Below are 17,934 nucleotides of genomic sequence, written 5' to 3'. Positions count from 1 at the left end.
AAAAGCACTGATTTTGCTCCAATGTTAATGTCAGTAAGTTGAAAATGTACTTTTTATAATTAACCTGATACTCCCAAGAATATAAACATTTCTTCTTCTTACAGAGTTTTCACTTTCTCTGGTAACTAAATTTATATGTTGAGTCATGTATAATTTTTCTTAAAGTAAGCAAGAAGTCTATGAAAAGAACCATTTTAAACATACATTTTCAATCCCTGGAACTGGATACAGACATTTTTTTTTCTCTTTGGTTATCTGACTAATCACTTGTTTTAATACAGTTCTTTTGGGCTTCCCTGGTGGTGCAGTGGTTGAGAGTCTGCCTGCCGATGCAGGGGACGTGGGTTCGTGCCCCGGTCCGGGAAGATCCCACATGCCACGGAGCGGCTGGGCCCGTGAGCCATGGTCGCTGAGCTTGCGCGTCCGGAGCCTGTGCTCCGCAACGGGAGAGGCCACAACAGTGAGAGGTCCGCATACCGCAAAAAAAATAAAATAAAATAAAAAATTAAAAACAGCCCGTGATTCTGGTTATGAATCCTTGTGTTAGTAACACCTCCTAGGAGTATTCTTTTCAGGACATTCAGAACACTGAAGCTGAAAATACCTTTTTAAAAAATACCTTTTTCAGGTTATTGGGAGGAGGAAGCTCACTTTTAACATTTTGGAAAAAATCTAACAGCTGATTAATGCAACTGTTATTTATAGATGGGCTTTAGCCACTCTGTGAATTCCATGAAGTCACTACAAATTTAGGGGAAAGACTCCAACGTTTCATCATGCTTAAAATGGGTCACTGGCAGAAAATCATTAGGAATCCTTGAGCTCCAACTCCTTCAGAAAGTATCTGTTCAGTTATTAATTCACTGTATTTACTGAGTGCTTCCATTATGCTGGTAACTATGCTAACACTCTGCTTCTAATCTAATGAAAAATTTAATGTGTTGGACTCAGCAAAGGAACACTTAATACTTGAGTTTATTCTTTGGTTAAGAGCTCCGTTGAAGATAAATAAAATACTAGCTTGAAGACATAAAAATATGGCCAGTCTACTAACTTGCTGATCCCTAAAACATGTCAACATCTATATTCACATCTTCAATCCCACTGATGAAATATATTGAGCAGTTCACATATTTACTATGTGCTAAGCCTGGCCAAGTTTATTTTGTTTCAGTTAAAATGAAGTAAATATTTATTGGAAGTGATAATCCTCACTTCAAAAATCTGTACTTTACTCTATGGAAAACAGTATGGTGGTTCCTAAGAAAACTGAAAATAGAATTACCATATGATCCAGCAACTCCACTTGTTATATATCCAAAAAAGCTGAAAACAGCATCTTGAAGAGATATCTGCACAGCCATATTTACAGCAGCATTATTCACAATAGCCAAAAAGGTGGAAGCAAGTATCCACCAGTGGATAAATGGATAAACAAAATGTGGTATACACATACAATGGAATATTATTCAGCTTTAAAAAGGAAGGAAATTCTGACACTTGCTACAACATGGATGAACCTTGAGGACATGCTAAGGGAAATCAGCCAGTCACAAAAAGACAAATACTTTATGATTCAATTTACATGAGGTATCTAGAGTAGTCAAACTCACAGAAACAAAATAGAACGGTGGTTGCCAGGGCCCGGGAGAAGGGGAGAATTGGGAATTACTGTTTAATGGGTAGAGTTTCAGTTTTGCAACACAAAAAACTTCCGGAGATTGGTTGCACAATAGTGTGAATATATATATACATTACACTATCAACTATACATTTTAAAATGGTTAAGATGGTAAATTTTATGTTATGTGTATTTTGCCACACTTTAAAAAAAAAGTTGTACTTTAAAAATGCCCAGCTAACGGGCTTCCCTGGTGGCTCAGTGATTGAGAGTCCGCCTACCGATGCAGGGGACACGCGTTCGTGCCCCGGTCTGGGAAGATCCCACATGCCGCGGAGTGGCTGGGCCTGTGAGCCATGGCCAGAGCCTGCGCGTCTGGAGCCTGTGCTCCGCAACGGGAGAGGCCACAACAGTGAGAGGCCTGCGTAACGCAAAAAAAAAAAAAAAAAAAAAATGCCCATCTAACAAAGGTCTCCCAATGATTCTTGGTTCATAGTATTCTGCATTCATTAATGACACGAATACATTTTAGTTTACTCAATATCCTTGTCTTTTAACATTAACCTAAGAAGTAAACAATTAAGTATCAGATTTCAGAAATGCTATAAAAATCTAGATGTGGTAAGAAAATTTTTATTTTCTGTGAGAAAAGAACTGAATGAAGAAAAAAAACTTTGCATATGGCGCAAAGTTTGGTTAATACCAAAGTGTGGTTAATACCATGGAGAAGTGAAGTGGAATTTCTATTAATTAATCCCTGATAATATGACTTGCACTTCTTCCCCTACTTACCCTGCCCTCTTACCTTCCCTTTAATTATCTAAGTCCTACATAGCCATAGAGACCAAATTCCAAGTGCCAACTCTTCCCTGACACCTTCAATGACTAAACTGACTCTTGTTACTTCTACCTTCACTGTACTCATTGTGGAATCGATTCATTTGGCATTTTACATATGTCATATTGTATTTCTGACTTTTCCTTTATCCCGAACTAAATTTTAAACTCCTTGAAGGCAGGGACACTGTCTTACTTATTTTTGTCTAACTAGACTCATGTATGCTGTAGACACTCGATAGATGTTCATTCATTATGGTATAAGAGTCCTGCCAGGGCATCTTCTAGTTCCAAGGGCCAGACTACAAGTGCATGGACCTAATATATATTTCAACACGAGACTTAGAGACGGACTCGAGTATACTGATATACAGTGGAACAAGCTACCACAAGAGTGGTACGGATTCATTATCCTTGTAGATCTTTGATTTGCCTTAGATAATTCAGGGCTTGTGCTGGGGATGTGGTATGAGTAGCACTTAATCTTTTAAGGTTCCTTCAAGTTTTAAGACTGTGACACGGGGGACAACGGGAGGGGAGAAAAAATTTAAAAACAAATGTTTTCAGATTCCTGCTCATTGTGTAAACGGCTAAGACAATGCCAGTTCCTCTACTCGTTTAGCAACACCGAGTGCTAACTCTGCGAGGGCCACTGAGCTGGGCACTGTGGATATAAAGGTTCCGTACTTGCTCTCACAGCGCCCAGAGTCTCAAAAGACATGACTACTAAAAAGCAATTGCTATAACCGAGAGAAGAACAAAGCGCCACGGGAGTAACTAAAAAAAGGGACTTGCTGCTTCGAGGGATCGGGGGCTGAAAGGCCTAGCAAGTGAGACGCTCTCACAGACTCAAGAGCAGTCAACCTGACGCGGGGAGGCGGAGGCTTCCGGCCGGGGAAAGCGGAACCGGCGGAACCAGGGCCCAGGCTGGGAAGGAGCCGCGACTACTTGCAGGAGGGTGAAGCGTCTGTGCTGCTGAGGTGGGGGGAGAAGAGTACCAGTGTATGAAGCCTTAAAGAAACGGCCGTTAGGGGAAAGGCACCGACTCGGGAGCTGTGTTTTTCTCCAGGGTTCCCTCCAGCCCTCCCCGGCTAAGGCTCGGCCCCAACAGTCCCGCGCCTCACCCAAGTGCCCCGAGTCCTGCTTCCGCCTCCGCTGCAGCCTCTCCCGCAGAGAATCCAGTTGCTTTTTGTGGGCCTGGATAGAGCTCCACGTGTCCGACATTTCGGTCTCGCAGCCCAGACACGTCTCGAACCAAGGCCGGCTGCCTTCCACCTCTCAGCCCTAGTTCCAAGAATTATCCAACTCTCACGCGGACACCCGAAGGCTAACCGGAAAGAGATCCCGGAGACGCACCGGACGGAATGTCATTTCCGGTTTTGCTCTCCCTTTGAAGCTGAAACGAGAGCCACCTTAAGTGTTGGTAGGATGGCGGGTATGTTTTTTATGGGAGTTCTTTCACGCTTCTGGGTGAGGTGAGGCTGTGGTTGCCATGTTGGTGCCTGGCAGAGCTGCCATGTTGCTTATAGCCGCGCATGCGGCCATGTTGAATATTAGGAAATGAGTTGGAGTTGAGTCGTGCGAAGACAGGGCTGTGCGGCAGCGTATGTAGTCTAGATTTTGGAAATGAAAGATCACTAATTCCATTTGACAGTTTGGTAGTAACATACCTTTCCCACTGAAGGTGTAGCTTCATGTTTCCGTGCACTTGTTTACAAAAATATAGCCATTACGCATGCATATTTGAGGGAGGAGAACTGATGGAGCAGAGATACTATAATGAGTCTACAAATACATATTCTCACTCTTCTTACTTATACCAAATCTGCAAGTATCATGTGTAATACATTAAAATAGAGTCCTCAGGGAATTCCTTGGTGGTCCAGTGGTTAGGACTCTGCGCTTTCATTGCCAACGGAACGGGTTCAATCTGCGGTCGGGGAAATAAGATCCCACAAGCTGCTCGGAATGCATGCATGCGTGCATGCATACATACATACATACATACATACATACTCAGAAGGAGGCACTAGGGGGCTCCTGAGGTTCTGGTTGAGCTGTGTTTCTTATTCTGAGAGCTGGTTTATGAATACGTTGTTTGTGAAAATTAACTGAGCCAAACATTTTGGTATGTGCACTTCTCTGTGTAGTAAACTTAAAAACTTCGGTTTTTTTAATGAGGTTCTCTGAATGGAAGCATTTGCGAACCACTGATTTATCAAGCCTACGGAAGCCAAACACTGCCAGAAAGAACAGCTTAAGAAGGCATGGCCCCTGCTTTCAGAGCTTCTGGTATGGTAAAGGAGCTAAGACCCAGTTTACTGATATTGAACCATCTTTACAGACTAAGGCAGCACCGAGCATAGGCTTAAAAAACAAACGTGATTGCAAAGGGAGGACTCCAACCCCAGATGACCCTTTGGCAAGAAGGTGACATCAAAGTTCAGGCTTGGAGTGACAGCTAGTACTTCAGTAGGTAAAGCTATAGGAAAGAATTCCAGGCTAAGAACATGATAAAAGCAAAGGTCTAGACTAGATGTAGAAAAGCATGATGCATGCCATGCTGACCCAGATTAATTTTGCTAGAACAGGGAGAATTATTTTTGGGAATTTGGGAGAATATTTGTTTCTATATTTGAGGCCAAATTGCAAAAGGTACATGTTACCTGAGTAACGAGCTTGCAATTTATTCAGCATACAACAGGGAACATTTTAAGGTTTGTGAATAGGGAATATTTTAGGGAATCTGGTGTTCTGGTTGAATTGAGATGGGGAGAAAAGTTTAGAGATAGGGAAAATAATTAGTAGCCTATTGTAACTGTTTGATGATAGGACCTTTAAGTCAGAAGCTATCTATGTATAGTAATGGAAAGGAAGGGGTGAATATGAAGGGAGACTACTGAGAAGAAAGATGTATGTGTTTAGGAATGTGGCAGTTTCATTAATTTATTCAGAAAATATTTATTGAGTGACTACTATGTGCTAGGTACTGTGGAGATTTAGTAGTGATCAAAATATCTATTTCCATATCATTTTCTGAATTTAAATTTACCTAGTAGATAATTTACATTGTCTTTTTTAGAAATTTATTTATTTTACTTTTATTTTATTTTTGGCTGCATTGGGTCTTTTGTTGCTGTGCGCAGTCTTTCTCTAGTTGCAGTGAGCAGGGGCTACTCTTCATTGCAGTGCGCAGGCTTCTCATTGCGGTGGCTTACCTTGTTGCGGAGCACAGGCTCTAGGTGCGCAGGCTTCAGTGGTTATGGCATACAGGCTCAGTAGTTGTGGCACACGGGCTCAGTAGTTGTGGCACAGGGGCTCAGTAGTTGTGGCTCGCAGACTTAATTGCTTTGCAGCATGTGGGATCTTCCCGGACCAGGGCTCGAGCCTGTGTCCTCTGCATTGGCAGGCGGATTCTTAACCACTGCACCACCAGGAAGGCCGCCCTACATTGTCTTTTGAGATGTGTACCTTTATACATGAGCATTGAGGTAGAGGACACAAATGAATATGGGTTCATATGAGCATATCTGGACATTTAATTCTCAGGATTATACTTAATTAGAAGCAAAAAATGCTATCTTGCTCAGCCGAAATACTCTTGGCAAAGTTGGCTGATGTGAGATCATAAGACTACTTCCAAGGGCCTGCTCTACCTAAGGTTTTTTTTTTTTTTTTTTGGCAGCAACCTGCGGCACATGGAACTTACCTGACCAGGGATTGAACCCATATCCCTTGCTGTGGAAGGCAGAGTCTTCCACATTGGACCGCCAAGGAAGACCCTACTTAACAGGTTTTGCTTCCTTTAATAACCTGGGTCTAACAACTACCCTCAAGAGAGTTGGCAAGGGATGCTTTGCACTTTCATTTGGGATATATTCTGTGTGGCCCTATGTTTAGATACATGTATTATTACTGAAGTAAGATAATCCCATTATTGCTCTATTAGAGAACTGTTAGAGTTAACTGTTCACAAATCTGAATATCTCACTTGCTGTAAGATCACTGTTTCTTTCAAGATCCTTAACACATAGAAACGAAATACATAGAAATTATATAGCAGTAAAATTAAATAGGCTTGGGAGAGAAAGACAGTACTGGATAGAGCTTTGTAGAAGATGAAGGGGGTTGATTCATCTTAAAGACAGATTTCCACAGGTCAACCCTTAAATTCATAAGCATTTTCGTCTAGGAAAGGAAGGATTTTTCTAGTGGAAGAGATTCAGTCTCTGGTAGAATTCGGGGTACCTAAGACCTGGATTGCCTCCTCTCACCTACAGAGGAAGCCAAAGAAGGAGTACAGGTACTCCTAAAAGTCAGCCAAGTTAAGTCTTTGCTTTCATATTCACTTTGGATAAATTATTACAGTAGCAAATTAGGCAAATTTTAGGAGCACAGGAGGGCCACTTAGCATGATCTGCTTATAGAGGGATTTTTTTCTAGACTCCTCAGGACCAGTTTTCAGCTCATAAGAAAGCCACTGCTTTCTTGTGTGCCCACTCTTAGCCAGTCTGTATACAACAACCCTGAGCAGTACAGGAAGGAGGAAGGAATCTCACCCAGACCTCTTCTAGTCAAAAGAGTGTAAGCCTAGTTGTGAGTAGATGAGTGCTGCATGCACTACATTTCTTAACTTTTCCTCCTGTCTGCTGTGGTAGACTTTCCAGAGTTAGCCACAACAATAATGGCTCCCATCCCACATGCCCTTATGCAGTGTGTCTTTGCCACTCTTCCCAATAAGAGGTAAAACTTGTTTCCCCTCCTCTTGAATCTGAACTGGTCTTCTGACTAGCTTTGGCCAAGAGAAAGTGGCAGAAGTGATATTCTTTGAGTTTCAGAGTCTAGGCCTTAAGAGGCCTTGAAGCTTCTGCTTTTGTCGTCTTGGAGGCCTAGGCCTTCATGGAAGTCCAGTTATCCTAATAGCTAGACCATTTGAAGAGAGTGAAGGACAGGGAAAGGGAGAAGGAGAGGGAGAAAAAAAGAGTGAGAAAGAGACAGAGAGAGAGAAATCCTAGAGATTAAAAGATGTCAAAAAAGGGCCCTGGAGAATGAAAAACTAAGGAAAGAGACTCCAGCATTCCAGCCATTCAACTGAGGGGCCAGAGGTGAGTGAGGTCATCTTGGATCCTCCAGCCCAAATTGAAGCTGCTGAGTGAGCTCAGCCCTCACCACATGGAACATAGACAAGTCATCCTAGCTGAGGCCTGTTGGGACAACCCATGGACTCACAGGCAAATACATAATTATTGTTTAAGACACTAAGTTTTGGATGGTTTGTTACACAGCAATGGGTTACTGAAACATCCACAGTATTGACCAAATACTGCACTTTGTAACTGGTTCTTTGGTCAAAATTTCTTTTTTTCTTCACTTTTGTCCTTACTCATTTTTTAAAATTATATGATCAAAAGCAAAGTGTCCAATGGGGTTAGTAAATCTGTTGTTAAATTAAACATTAGAAAAGACAAGGAAATGTAAAGGGAAGTCAAAGTTGGATCTAATGGAGAAACACTCATGTGAGTTGTTTTGGGGATCAGGAGACGGATGTTCCTTGATTTACTGAGAAGTTCCAGGGATGGTATCCAGAGTCCCAGGAGCAGAAATTTGTGAGACATGAAAATGTGCCAGTAGAATTGAAACCTTTTTGGGGGGTGACACAGGTTGAAATCTGGGAGAAGCAGATGCTGAGAGTCAGGAGTCCAAAAGTTTTATTGGGAAGTAACACTTGTAAAAAGAAAAAGGGAAGAAAATGAGATTGGGCAGGGAGAGCTGTCCAAAGCTGTCAGTGATGCAGACATGACAGCCTCTGCCAGACCACTGGAGAGTTCCATAGCAAGAACCGTTCACTAGTCCCATGTTCCCTGGGAAGGGCTAAGCCCTGTAACACCCACCACCTTGCTTAGCCTTTGGCCAGGGGTTTGGAGAACAGTAGGACAGCTGGAGGCTGTCAGCTAACCAGGTTTCTTGCAGCTAGGTAGCCAGTTCTTTCTTAAGGGGACATCTCTGAAGTAGCGCACCTCTGTATCTGCCAAAGGGGACTTGACGTACCTTATGTAGGTTTTTATATGGTAACTGCATTGGTCCTTAGGTTGTCATATGGATTCAGTTAATATATTTCAGCATGGTTATTATGAAAACTGAATGTAAGAGAACTGTACATCCCCGCCCCCTTCTCTCTCTTCGTAACATGAGTTAGTTATTTCCCTTTCTGGAATCCCACAGGCCACTGTGTCTATCACAGTATTTACTACCATGATATAAAAATGTTTTTTTTTTTTTTTTTTTTTTTTTTGCGGTACACAGGCCTCTCACTGCTGTGGCCTCTCCCGTTGCGGAGCACAGGCTCCAGACACGCAGGCCCAGTGGCCAGGGCTCACAGGCCCAGCTGCTCCGCGGCATGTGGGATCTTCCCAGACCAGGGCACGAACCCATGTCCCCTGCATCAGCAGGCGGACTCTCAACCACTGCGCCACCAGGGAAGCCCGTTTTCATTTTTCTTCTTCCTTGACTGAGCTCCCTTAGGGGCAGAAGTTTGTTTACCTTTGTATCTACCCAACACTTGGTCTCTGAAACAAAATAAATCCTCAAAAATTAACTGAATGAATGAGTGAGGAAGCTATCTCTTGCTTCTTATACTAGTGATCTTTTTATCCATCTAATTTGAACTGAATCCACTATGTATATTTCAGGTAAAGCGTTTCGCAAGCTGCATTTCTTGACATATTCATTTCAGCAGGTTAGAGTTAATTCACCTTCCAAAAGGATGGTCAAATGAGAAGTGCTTGAGAGTAAGAAATGGTGGGGTTGAGGGTGGGGATTGGAGGGGACTGCAAGAAGGAAGAAACTGAAGGCTCTAAGAGAGGAATAAACTAAAGGTGAAGAGAGAAAAGTAAAAGTTGTAGGTCAATGAAAGAATAAAAAGCAGGAGAGGAAAAACAAGAATGAAAAGGAGACAGAAGGGAAAATAAAGTAGAGTTATGAAGGAGTGGGGTGGGGAGTCCAGCTCAGTGCTGACCTGCCCAAGGAAGCACCCATTAGTAGAAGCCTCACTGACAGCTGTTACCATAATGGGAACTGGCATCTAAAGAGAGGGCAAGTCTAGTTTAATTAGTTAAATGGCATTATCTATGTCCAATGGGGGTAGGGGAGGTAAAGGGAATAGAAGGATTGGTAACCTACCTCCTTCCATAGGCTGAAAAGAAAAACAGATTTATAAAGCTTTGGTAAGGAATTAGAGACAGGAGCTGTTTCTTCTCCAGCCGACTTCACCAGATTGCCATGTCCTATTCACTAGTACCTTTAAAGCGGGACGGGTTTAAAGTTGCCTCCAGGAGGCAACTAGAATCAAACCTCTGTTCTTTACCTTGAATTGAGCCAGTAGGTTTACTCACCTTTCCCTTCAGTCTTCCAGCCAGCCTCACTTCAGGAGTCGTTAGTATGTAACAGGAAGCAAGCACCATTCCTGACCACTGGTGGTTAGCACTGAGACTGGGATTCTGCCGACCTGGGTTCTTAATCCAGTTCTGCCACTGATTGGCTGAATGTCTTTAGGCAAATCATTTTACCAGTCCCATCCCTTTAGCATGTGGTTTCAGTGATATAATCTTACAAACGAAAAAAAAAAAATTCCGGAGAATGTTCTCTTTAGGAAAGCAAGGTTTTAAGAGTCAAATCTGAACCTTACCATGTTGTGGAGAGACAAAACCAAACAAAAAATAGATATATATGCTTCATTTCATTCTCCCACCCCCAATGTATTTCCGCTAAGAATTCTCCTTTATATTATCTTGTTGGTAGAAATTACTAGGGTTGAATTTTTTTTTTTTCTGTTTATAACATCAGACCTCAAGTATCATAAAGATGAATTCATCTTGGTTCTGCAGATTAACTGATGTCAGCTAGGCTGGCCTACAGGTCAGGATAGATAGATAAAGAAACAGCTTTCAACCTCCAAACAAAACAAAACAAAAAAAGTAAAATAAAATATAAAAAGCCTGGTGGTAGAAGGTTCTAGGCAAAGAGAAAACCTGGACAATGGCTGTAAACAGTGAACAAATCCCCTACCTTTTGAGAACACAAACACCATTTCTACAAGGAAATTACATTCACTGGAGGTTGTTTTAGGACAAGGCTGATCAAATTAAATATTTCAACACCATATGTTCAGCTTTGGCAGGAGATGTAGGTGGGAAGGGAATCTCAATGTTAGGGAATGCTCATATCACACCCCAGCTGGCTATTTAGTCATGAAATAAGGAGAAACACACAAATATTTGGTTAAAACACCTTTAATGAAAAGGGAAAGACACTAACATCTCCGTTGTCTGCTCTTCACATTTTACTATGTTAGGAAACGGAAGCCTACACCTTTGGAGGAGGAGCCACCACTCAAGTCAGTCAATAGCAGAACCCTCACTCCCTCCTCCTCAGAACTCCTGTTCCAAATGATCCTATGTTAAGAGTAAATACTACATCTGATTACAAAACGGAGAGGCAGGGAGGACAGCACCTAGGGCTCATCTCCCAAAGTCTGGGACTCTAAGAACCAGACAGCGGCAAAGACATAAGCCCCGGTCCGTGGACAGGCAAAATGGGAAGGAAGTGGACCTTGAAAGAGGAAGATGAGGAAAATACAAGGGGCCAGGGAATAGAGGAGGGAGTTGTCTAAAACTAGAAGCACGCTAGTGCTAGGAAATCCCCCATGATCCATGGTGCATCGCTGCACACTAAAGTCACCATTAGTTCAAAAGAACATTCATGAGACCCGTCGACCCATCCAATTAAGAGTTTGAGGTCCCCTCCCTTATATCACACCCCTTTCTTAATCACATAGGTTCTCAGCAAGCCCTATGCTTTAGCAACACTCCTAAACTCTCCATTATTCCTTCAGCTAACCCTCATCAACAATGCTTGTTAAAGATAGGAACTTCACATTTCCTTCCCCAAAATATCCATCCCATGGGAGACCTCTCAGCAAGAAATCCACTTGTTTCCTAACTCAGAGGCAAGGATGAAAGATATGAGAAGCTCAAAACATCTTGGCATGTTAACCAGCCAACACCTTTGCCTTAACGTGACGAAGGCACATTAGTGCCTTACTACTGGGAAGAGTGTCCTATGCCCTTCGTTTCTCCCTACACCCTGGGGCTGAGCCACCAGATACTGATATTGTTGCATCTTCACTGTCGGCACCTTCTGGAGCAGGGGGAAGGAGAAGAAATGTACAGTTTGCTACTTCTCTTCTATGATGGGCTTTCTCAGGCACTGTCTTGGATGCCAGAGGCCAAAAGAGGAGGAGGGGGTAATCTCTTCTCCTTGGCTTCTCTGGATCCCATTGCTGGAGGCAACTTCTCAGCCACAGTTCCTGGGCCAAACAGCACTGGTGGTGCGGGGCCTGAAGGGGTAGTGGAGATGGAGATAGAGCTGGAACTCTGGGGCTTGGTGGGCAGGTCACTTGACAGTAAAGCCGTGTCCTGGTTTCAGCAAGACAGGGAGCCCACCCTCACCAGCTGGGCAGGAATGCCCTGGGACAAGAAGTCCTGCAGGTTGACCTGGTCACCAGAGAGGAGTGGCCCTAGGCCCTCCAGGGACAGCTGCTGGCCCCTTCAGGCTGGGCTGTAATTCCAAATGTGGGTGCTCAAATGCACCTGCCAAAGGGAAAGGGAGAGGAGAGGGTAGAAGGGTCATTCCCAGGGAAGGTGGAGAGGGTTCTTCTTGGGAACGTGAAAGCTGTAGAGAATCTATTTTCCTCAGGTACAATGAATGAAGAGGAAAGAAAAGTTTCTCAGGGGGCCATTCGCCTGTGAGCACAAGGATTTCAAAGCTCAGGGATTAGAGAAAAGCCACTAGGGCTACATCATAGAAGAACTCAGAGAAACAGACAAATAAGGGCTCATAGATCTTGGAGGTCCTTCTACAGAGCTCTCAGTTTCTGCCCCCCGGGTCAAGGGGCAGCAGGTTCAGAAAAACAGGCTCATGGGATCGTGGGGTCATCTTTTCGGGGAAAGGGGGAGAGCCCTGGGGAAGTAATGGAAGATGAGCAGCCAGGGACCAAAGAAAGAGCAGCAATATTCTGAGGGCCGTGGGGGGCAAAGGGCTGTACCTGGTGGTGAGCCAGCAGCATATGCTTCTTGAGCGTAGCCCGTTCGAGAAAGCCCTGCCTGCAGAAGACACAAGTGAAGAGCGGCCCCTCCTTGGGGTGGGTCTTCTGATGCTCCTCCAGAGCTGCCTGGGTGGGAAAGGTCTGGCCACACACCTCACAGGCCTTTCTGCTACTGCTCTCTCCGGGCTCCTTTCTCATCGCTTCCTGCAGGCTCAGCTCCTCCACCAAGGTGGGGCTGCTGCCTTCCCCTTCTAGGGCCAACGCTGACACAGGGCTGGTGCTCCTCTCCGGTTTGCCCCCCTCTTCTGTGCCTCCTGCAATATCACTGCCGCCCTGCTCCACTGGCTGCGTTCGATCCAGGCTGTCAGGCGGCGGCGGCAGAGAAGGCTGTTGAATCGTTTTCTCATTACTGTCCATCTCCTTCCCAGCTGTGGCCGCTGCCACCACAGTTCCCACTTCCTCCTCTGCCCCGGAGGCCTCTTCTGAATCACCACGCACTGATATCGCCTTCTCACCTCCACTCTCGGAGCCTCTCCCTGCCAGGGAATCTTCATCAGTCACGTCTTCCTCTTCTTCTTCGTCCTCTTCTTCCTCTTCGGACAACTCCTCTTCTGGGGATGGCTGCTGGGATGGCTGCTGGGGGAAGCTCCCCGCCCCGGAGACTGCAGACTGCTCAGGGCCGTTCTCCTGGGCAGTTCCCCCACCTTCAGGGAGCGTGGTACCACCGTTGGGGATCTGGCCCCCCAGGTGCATCCGAACATGCTGCTGCAGAGTAACAGCATTGGTGAACTTCTTCTGGCAAATGGGGCAGGAGTTCTGGGCCCGGGCAGCTGGACTAGCCTTGTGGCCCACAAAATGTGCACGCAGATTGCCCCGGGTAGAGAAAGCTCTGCCACACACTTTGCATTTAAAGGGCCGCTCACCTCCATGTTGGCCGTAATGCAGGCGCAGCGCTCGAGGACAGCTCAGCACCCGAAGACAAATGACACACTGGTTAGGTCCCGATGAGGCTGAGGATGAAGTTGCAGGGGCAGAGGTTGTGGAGGCTCCCGAAGCAGTAGAGGCCACTGCCACGGCTCCTTGACGATCGATCTTCTCTACCAGTTGCTGCAGCTTGGAGGTCTCAGAGGGCGAAGCCCCCAAGGGCTCTAGCACATAAGGAAAGGGGAAGCTACCAGTGGACTTAAAGTGGTTGGTAAGCAGGGCCCAGCTGGGTAGCGAAGTCACCAGCTTACTTAGCTGCATGCGGGTTGCTGTGCCACTTTCTGCCACCCCAGCGATGGCTGAGCCCTCGCTCCCGGGTGGGGTGTTTTCATCAGCTTTACTCTTCGGCTCTACCGCTTTCATGAGCACGAACTTATTGAAAGCAGGGAGCGCAGGAGCCGTGGCTGTGCCTGCCCCGGTGGAGAGCAGCGTCAGGCTCTCTGTGGCACTGAGTGCCGTGGTGGAGGCCACCAGAGGCTTGCGTTCCACACCGCCACCTGGCATGGCCACCTCCTCCTCGGCCTTCTCTGGCGGCACGGACATACCATAGGGCAGGCCGCTGCTGGTGATGACGTAGTCCAGATGCTCTGGTACCGGGTGAGGGTTCATCTGCACGTGCGGGTACTTCTCCCGATGCCGGTGGAAATGCACTTTGAGGTTGCCACGCGTGGTAAAGCGGTTGCCACAGACATTACACTTATAGGGCCTCTCACCTGTGTGGGAACGCAGGTGGATCTGCAGGGCACTGTCACTGCCAAATACTTTGGCACAGAAGCGGCATTTGTGCCGTCCACCAGGCTTCTCCAAGGGACCCACCAATTCCCCATAGCCCAGCTCACCACCTCCATTCTTTGGCTTCAGGAGCCCTGGGGAAGCAGTAGCCTCGAGGCCCCGGGCTGCCCCAAGACACTGTGCTGCCAGTAGTCCCGTGGTGCCTGGGAATGCCAGATGAGGCGAGGCAATCAGCTGATCTGTGCTGCCTGACAGGGCCGGGGAGGGGGCAGGGGTGGGTTTGTGGCTTCGCCCGACCCCTCCGGCAGCAAAAGGGTGCTGTGACCCCAGTGGATGATAAAGGTGGAAGAAAGCCTGCTTGGGTGTTTCCGCCCCTGAGGAGGAGGAGGTGGAGGAAGGCGCCAGTGTCTTGCCAGTTTGGACAGGCTTGATGGGGCTGAAGAGGGGGAGCAAGGGCTTGGTGGAGGAGACGGAGGCTGTCCCAGGTAACTCGGAGGGGCTGGAAGGGGTGCCCACTGTCTGGCCTAAGGAGCCAAGCAGCAGCACCTGCCGGCAGATTTGCTCGGTCATCTGCATCTGATGGATCTGCCGCTGCTGCAGTACCCGGAGCTCTTCCAAGATCAGAGGGATGTTCAAGTGGCCGCTGCCTACACCTGGGGGCGGAGGAGGAGGTGGAGGCGGTGGGGGTGCAGGAGTGGATTCTGGAGGTAATGGAGTTGCTCCTAGCTTAGGGCTGGCCAAGATCAGGCCCCCACCTCCCCCAGCTGCTGTACCTGTGGCAGCTACGAGAAAGTGCCCCGAAGACTCCTCTCCCCTCCGCTCTGGGCCCCAGGTGGGATCTGTGGGTACAGAGGACCCGGAATCCGAAGGGTTGCTCTGCTCAGCCTCCATGACCTGGGGACTGCTGTGGCCCTCAGGCCGGGGTTCAGAAGAGGTCGAAGAGTTGTTGGGGTTCTCCTGGCCCCCAATTATCACCATTACAGGGGGGTCAGGAGAACATGCATTCTGGTGGGCGAGGAATTCAGCTGGGTCAGTGAATTGTGCGCAGCACTTGGCACAGACTTGGGGGTGGTCCTCCTCGCTAGCATCACCTGGGGAGAAGACAAGGAAAGAGCGTGGGTGGTGCGGTTCGGATGGGTATGCAGAGGCTGTAATTAACAACGAGCCCAGTAACCGCTAGTGGGGGTGGGGAGATGAGCTCACCATCCCGCCGGCCGTGCAGGAGGCTAGAGCTCAGTACTGTCCCGCCTGGACCGGAGACTCGCCAGCACTGGGGGCCAGGAGGGAGGGGGAGCGGGCATGCACAAGCTACTCCCCCCCTCCACCCGCCCCCAACGCCGGGCCACTGGCGGGCGCAAGGACTGGGTGTGAGGACCGGGTCCTGTGCAGAGAATCGTGCCTTCTATCTCGTCCACCGAAAGTCCTCTCCCCGCCCCCCGCGTCCCCTTCACCCCCACCCCTGCCCGCGCCGGGCCCTACCGCACCTCCAAGCTCCGCCGGCTCCCCGCAGGGCCCCCCGAGACGAGAGCTCCTCCCGGTTTCGTGCGCCATGGTTGTGTGGGAGGTGGAGGGCCAGGTGGAGTGGGAGACAATGGGTATCCGGATTGGGGGAGGCGGCAGTGGCCGACGGGGCTGCGGCAGCTTCTGCACCCAGCGGCCCAGACTGCGGAGATGGAGATCGGCGGCGGGGGCAGGGAGCGGCGGAGGAGGGGGAGGGGAGCGAGGAGACGCGGAGGAGGGGAGGAGCTGGAACGAGAAAGCTGGGAGAGGGGAGATGGGGGAGGAGCTGCTGGGGAGGGAGGGGAGCGAGCCCAGAGCCCGGGAGGGTTTCCGGAGGCTCAGTGACAGGTGCTGTGGGGCATGGCGGGGGTCCACCTTTCCTTACCCTCTGCCAGCTCCCCCCATCTCCGGATGTCCTTGCCCAGACCTGCCCCCCTCTCCCCCTCCCCCCAACCCCCCAGCAAGCTCAAGGGGGCACAGTAGGAAATACAGCCTTGCTCAATAGAGCAAAGCGACAGGCTTCTCTTATTTTCCTTTGGATAAAGGATCCGCTGAGCCTGGAAAACGTGGGCTCCAGAGAGGGTGGCCTGAGGGCCAGAGCGGGAGGGGGATCCCAGAACACCTACCCCTTACCTACACATATATATCTGGTACCCCCAAGATACCCCAAGTTTTGTCCTGTTTTCCTGACCTCCATTCCCACCCTACCCCCACCCCATCCACAAAAGAAGTTTCTCAGGGTGGGAGGCCGCGAGGTAGAATTTCCAAGGAAGTCGTTTCAGGACTCCTCTCTGCGTAACACTAAGCCCCTTTACTCCCCGCCCCTCCTCCCCCAGAATAATAGCTGAATGCGAGTTACTCCACAGATCACCCAGCCCACACCTAATTTATAGAGTTCATGCTTATTTAAGGGGCCATCTCCTATTTAGTACCCTCTTCTCTACCCTTCTTCTTCCGTTGTCTTTCTCTGGCAACACAGCCACTACTGAGGACAGCTGGGTTTGGGGAGATGCTAGCCTGCAGAGGCCTACAGAGGCCTACCTAGCTCTAACCTGGGGGGAGGGGAGCTCCTCCTGAAACAATGGGGAAAATGCAGTAGGAGGGAGTTACCAAGCAGCCTCTAGGTGCCTAAAGCCCCTTTTAGCCCCAACCTGGCTTGAATGCCTAGGAATGACTTAACACCTGCTCACCAGCAGAGAGGTGGCCTCCTATTCAAAGAGAGGATAAGTAGGGATAAGATGCCTCCTGGACCAGGTACTCTGCATTCCCTTTCTACCTTGAAATGAGTCTTAATGGGTTTCCCACTTCCTTAAGAGCTTATCTTACTTACAGGAAATGACCACAAGTCCTTAGTTTTGTGGTTTGCCAAGGCATCAGTAAATGCATATTGTTCTAATCCCAGTTCCAATCTTGTCTGGCTGATAAATTGAGGCGTGGTGGTCAGTCACACCATGCTATACCACCATTTCCTTTTTTGTAAAGTGGAATGTTGTAGCTGTGCTATCTACATCAGAGAAATATTGTAGGATAAAATAATATGTATATATGGGACTTTAAATTTTGGGAGGAGTCCCAAATATTATGAATTAGAGAATTTATATTGTCAGTGGCAAAACAATCAAAATAAAATACATATATATTAAAATTAGATGTTTTCATGTTGCCTATTAATTTCTTATTTATCTATTTATTTATTTATTGCTAAGCCTCACAGCTTGCACAGGACCTTAGTTCCCTGAACCCAGGCCCTCGGCAGTGTAAGCCTGGAGTCCCAACCACTGGACCACCAGGGAATTAGCAATCTTATTAATTTCTGAGGCTGATATCATTGGCATATATCAGGGGTAGGAAGTCTTTTGGTGGGGAGCTGAAACAATGTAATATTAGTAACGTCCACTTTCACTGAAAACATTGTACTGAATTATGTTTTGAAACTTCAGATAATCACAAGGGCCTTAACACTGTGGACAATGTCTCTGAAACAGATGAGCTACATGCTTGCAGGCCTGACCCCAACAATGAGGGAGAGGGGGTTCTATTTCCATATGGCAAGTCACAGGTTAATGCAATGTTGTTTATTTTTACAGATAAGAAAATGGAAGCTTGGAGAGGTTAAGTGACTCTTCCAAGGTCACACAGTAATTCAGTGAAGCAAGCA

At 47.4% G+C, this 17,934-nt stretch overlaps 2 protein-coding genes and 1 long non-coding RNA gene across 5 annotated transcripts in view; 1 reads left to right on the top strand and 2 right to left on the bottom strand.

Annotated features, from left to right (window-relative positions):
* Positions 1–3,793, bottom strand: part of METTL3 (methyltransferase 3, N6-adenosine-methyltransferase complex catalytic subunit) — a 10,467-nt gene extending 6,674 nt beyond the window's left edge. Inside the window, exon 1 of the mRNA XM_060096510.1 lies at positions 3,583–3,793. Within this exon, the coding sequence (XP_059952493.1) occupies positions 3,583–3,682 (100 nt within the window). The 5' untranslated portion in view covers positions 3,683–3,793. The remainder of the gene's footprint in view (positions 1–3,582) is intronic.
* LOC132488401 (uncharacterized) lies at positions 3,381–17,934 on the top strand. Of its 2 annotated transcripts, none has more exons than XR_009531744.1 (3): positions 3,381–3,881; positions 6,144–6,251; positions 17,864–17,934. It is a non-coding gene; the product is annotated as an uncharacterized LOC132488401 (long non-coding RNA). The 2 variants fall into 2 exon arrangements; XR_009531745.1 differs by having other exon boundaries at positions 3,381–3,893.
* Positions 11,854–15,929, bottom strand: SALL2 (spalt like transcription factor 2). Of its 2 annotated transcripts, XM_060096503.1 has the most exons (3): positions 15,761–15,929; positions 15,050–15,367; positions 11,854–14,929 (listed from the first exon to the last, which is right to left on the bottom strand). In XM_060096503.1, the coding sequence occupies exons 1-3, from the start codon at positions 15,825–15,827 to the stop codon at positions 12,432–12,434; spliced, it is 2,883 nt and encodes a 960-aa protein (XP_059952486.1). In that variant the 5' UTR covers positions 15,828–15,929; the 3' UTR covers positions 11,854–12,431. The 2 variants fall into 2 exon arrangements, with proteins under 2 accessions (XP_059952486.1, XP_059952485.1); XM_060096502.1 differs by having other exon boundaries at positions 11,854–15,367.

The sequence above is a fragment of the Mesoplodon densirostris genome, chromosome 4 (genome assembly GCF_025265405.1).
Source record: "Mesoplodon densirostris isolate mMesDen1 chromosome 4, mMesDen1 primary haplotype, whole genome shotgun sequence".
Lineage (NCBI taxonomy): Eukaryota > Metazoa > Chordata > Mammalia > Artiodactyla > Ziphiidae > Mesoplodon > Mesoplodon densirostris.
The sequence above is the reverse complement of the archived record's forward strand: the minus strand, read 5'-3'. Positions and strand labels throughout refer to the sequence as shown.

Excerpts from the sequence above, each read along its gene's own strand:
- SALL2 (XM_060096502.1), bottom strand. The coding sequence starts at position 15,827 with ATGGCGCACGAAACCGGGAGGAGCTCTCGTCTCGGGGGGCCCTGCGGG. Across the intron at positions 15,368-15,760 it reads GGAGCCGGCGGAGCTTGGAG|GTGATGCTAGCGAGGAGGAC; the intron begins GTGCGGTAGGGC and ends TCTTCTCCCCAG.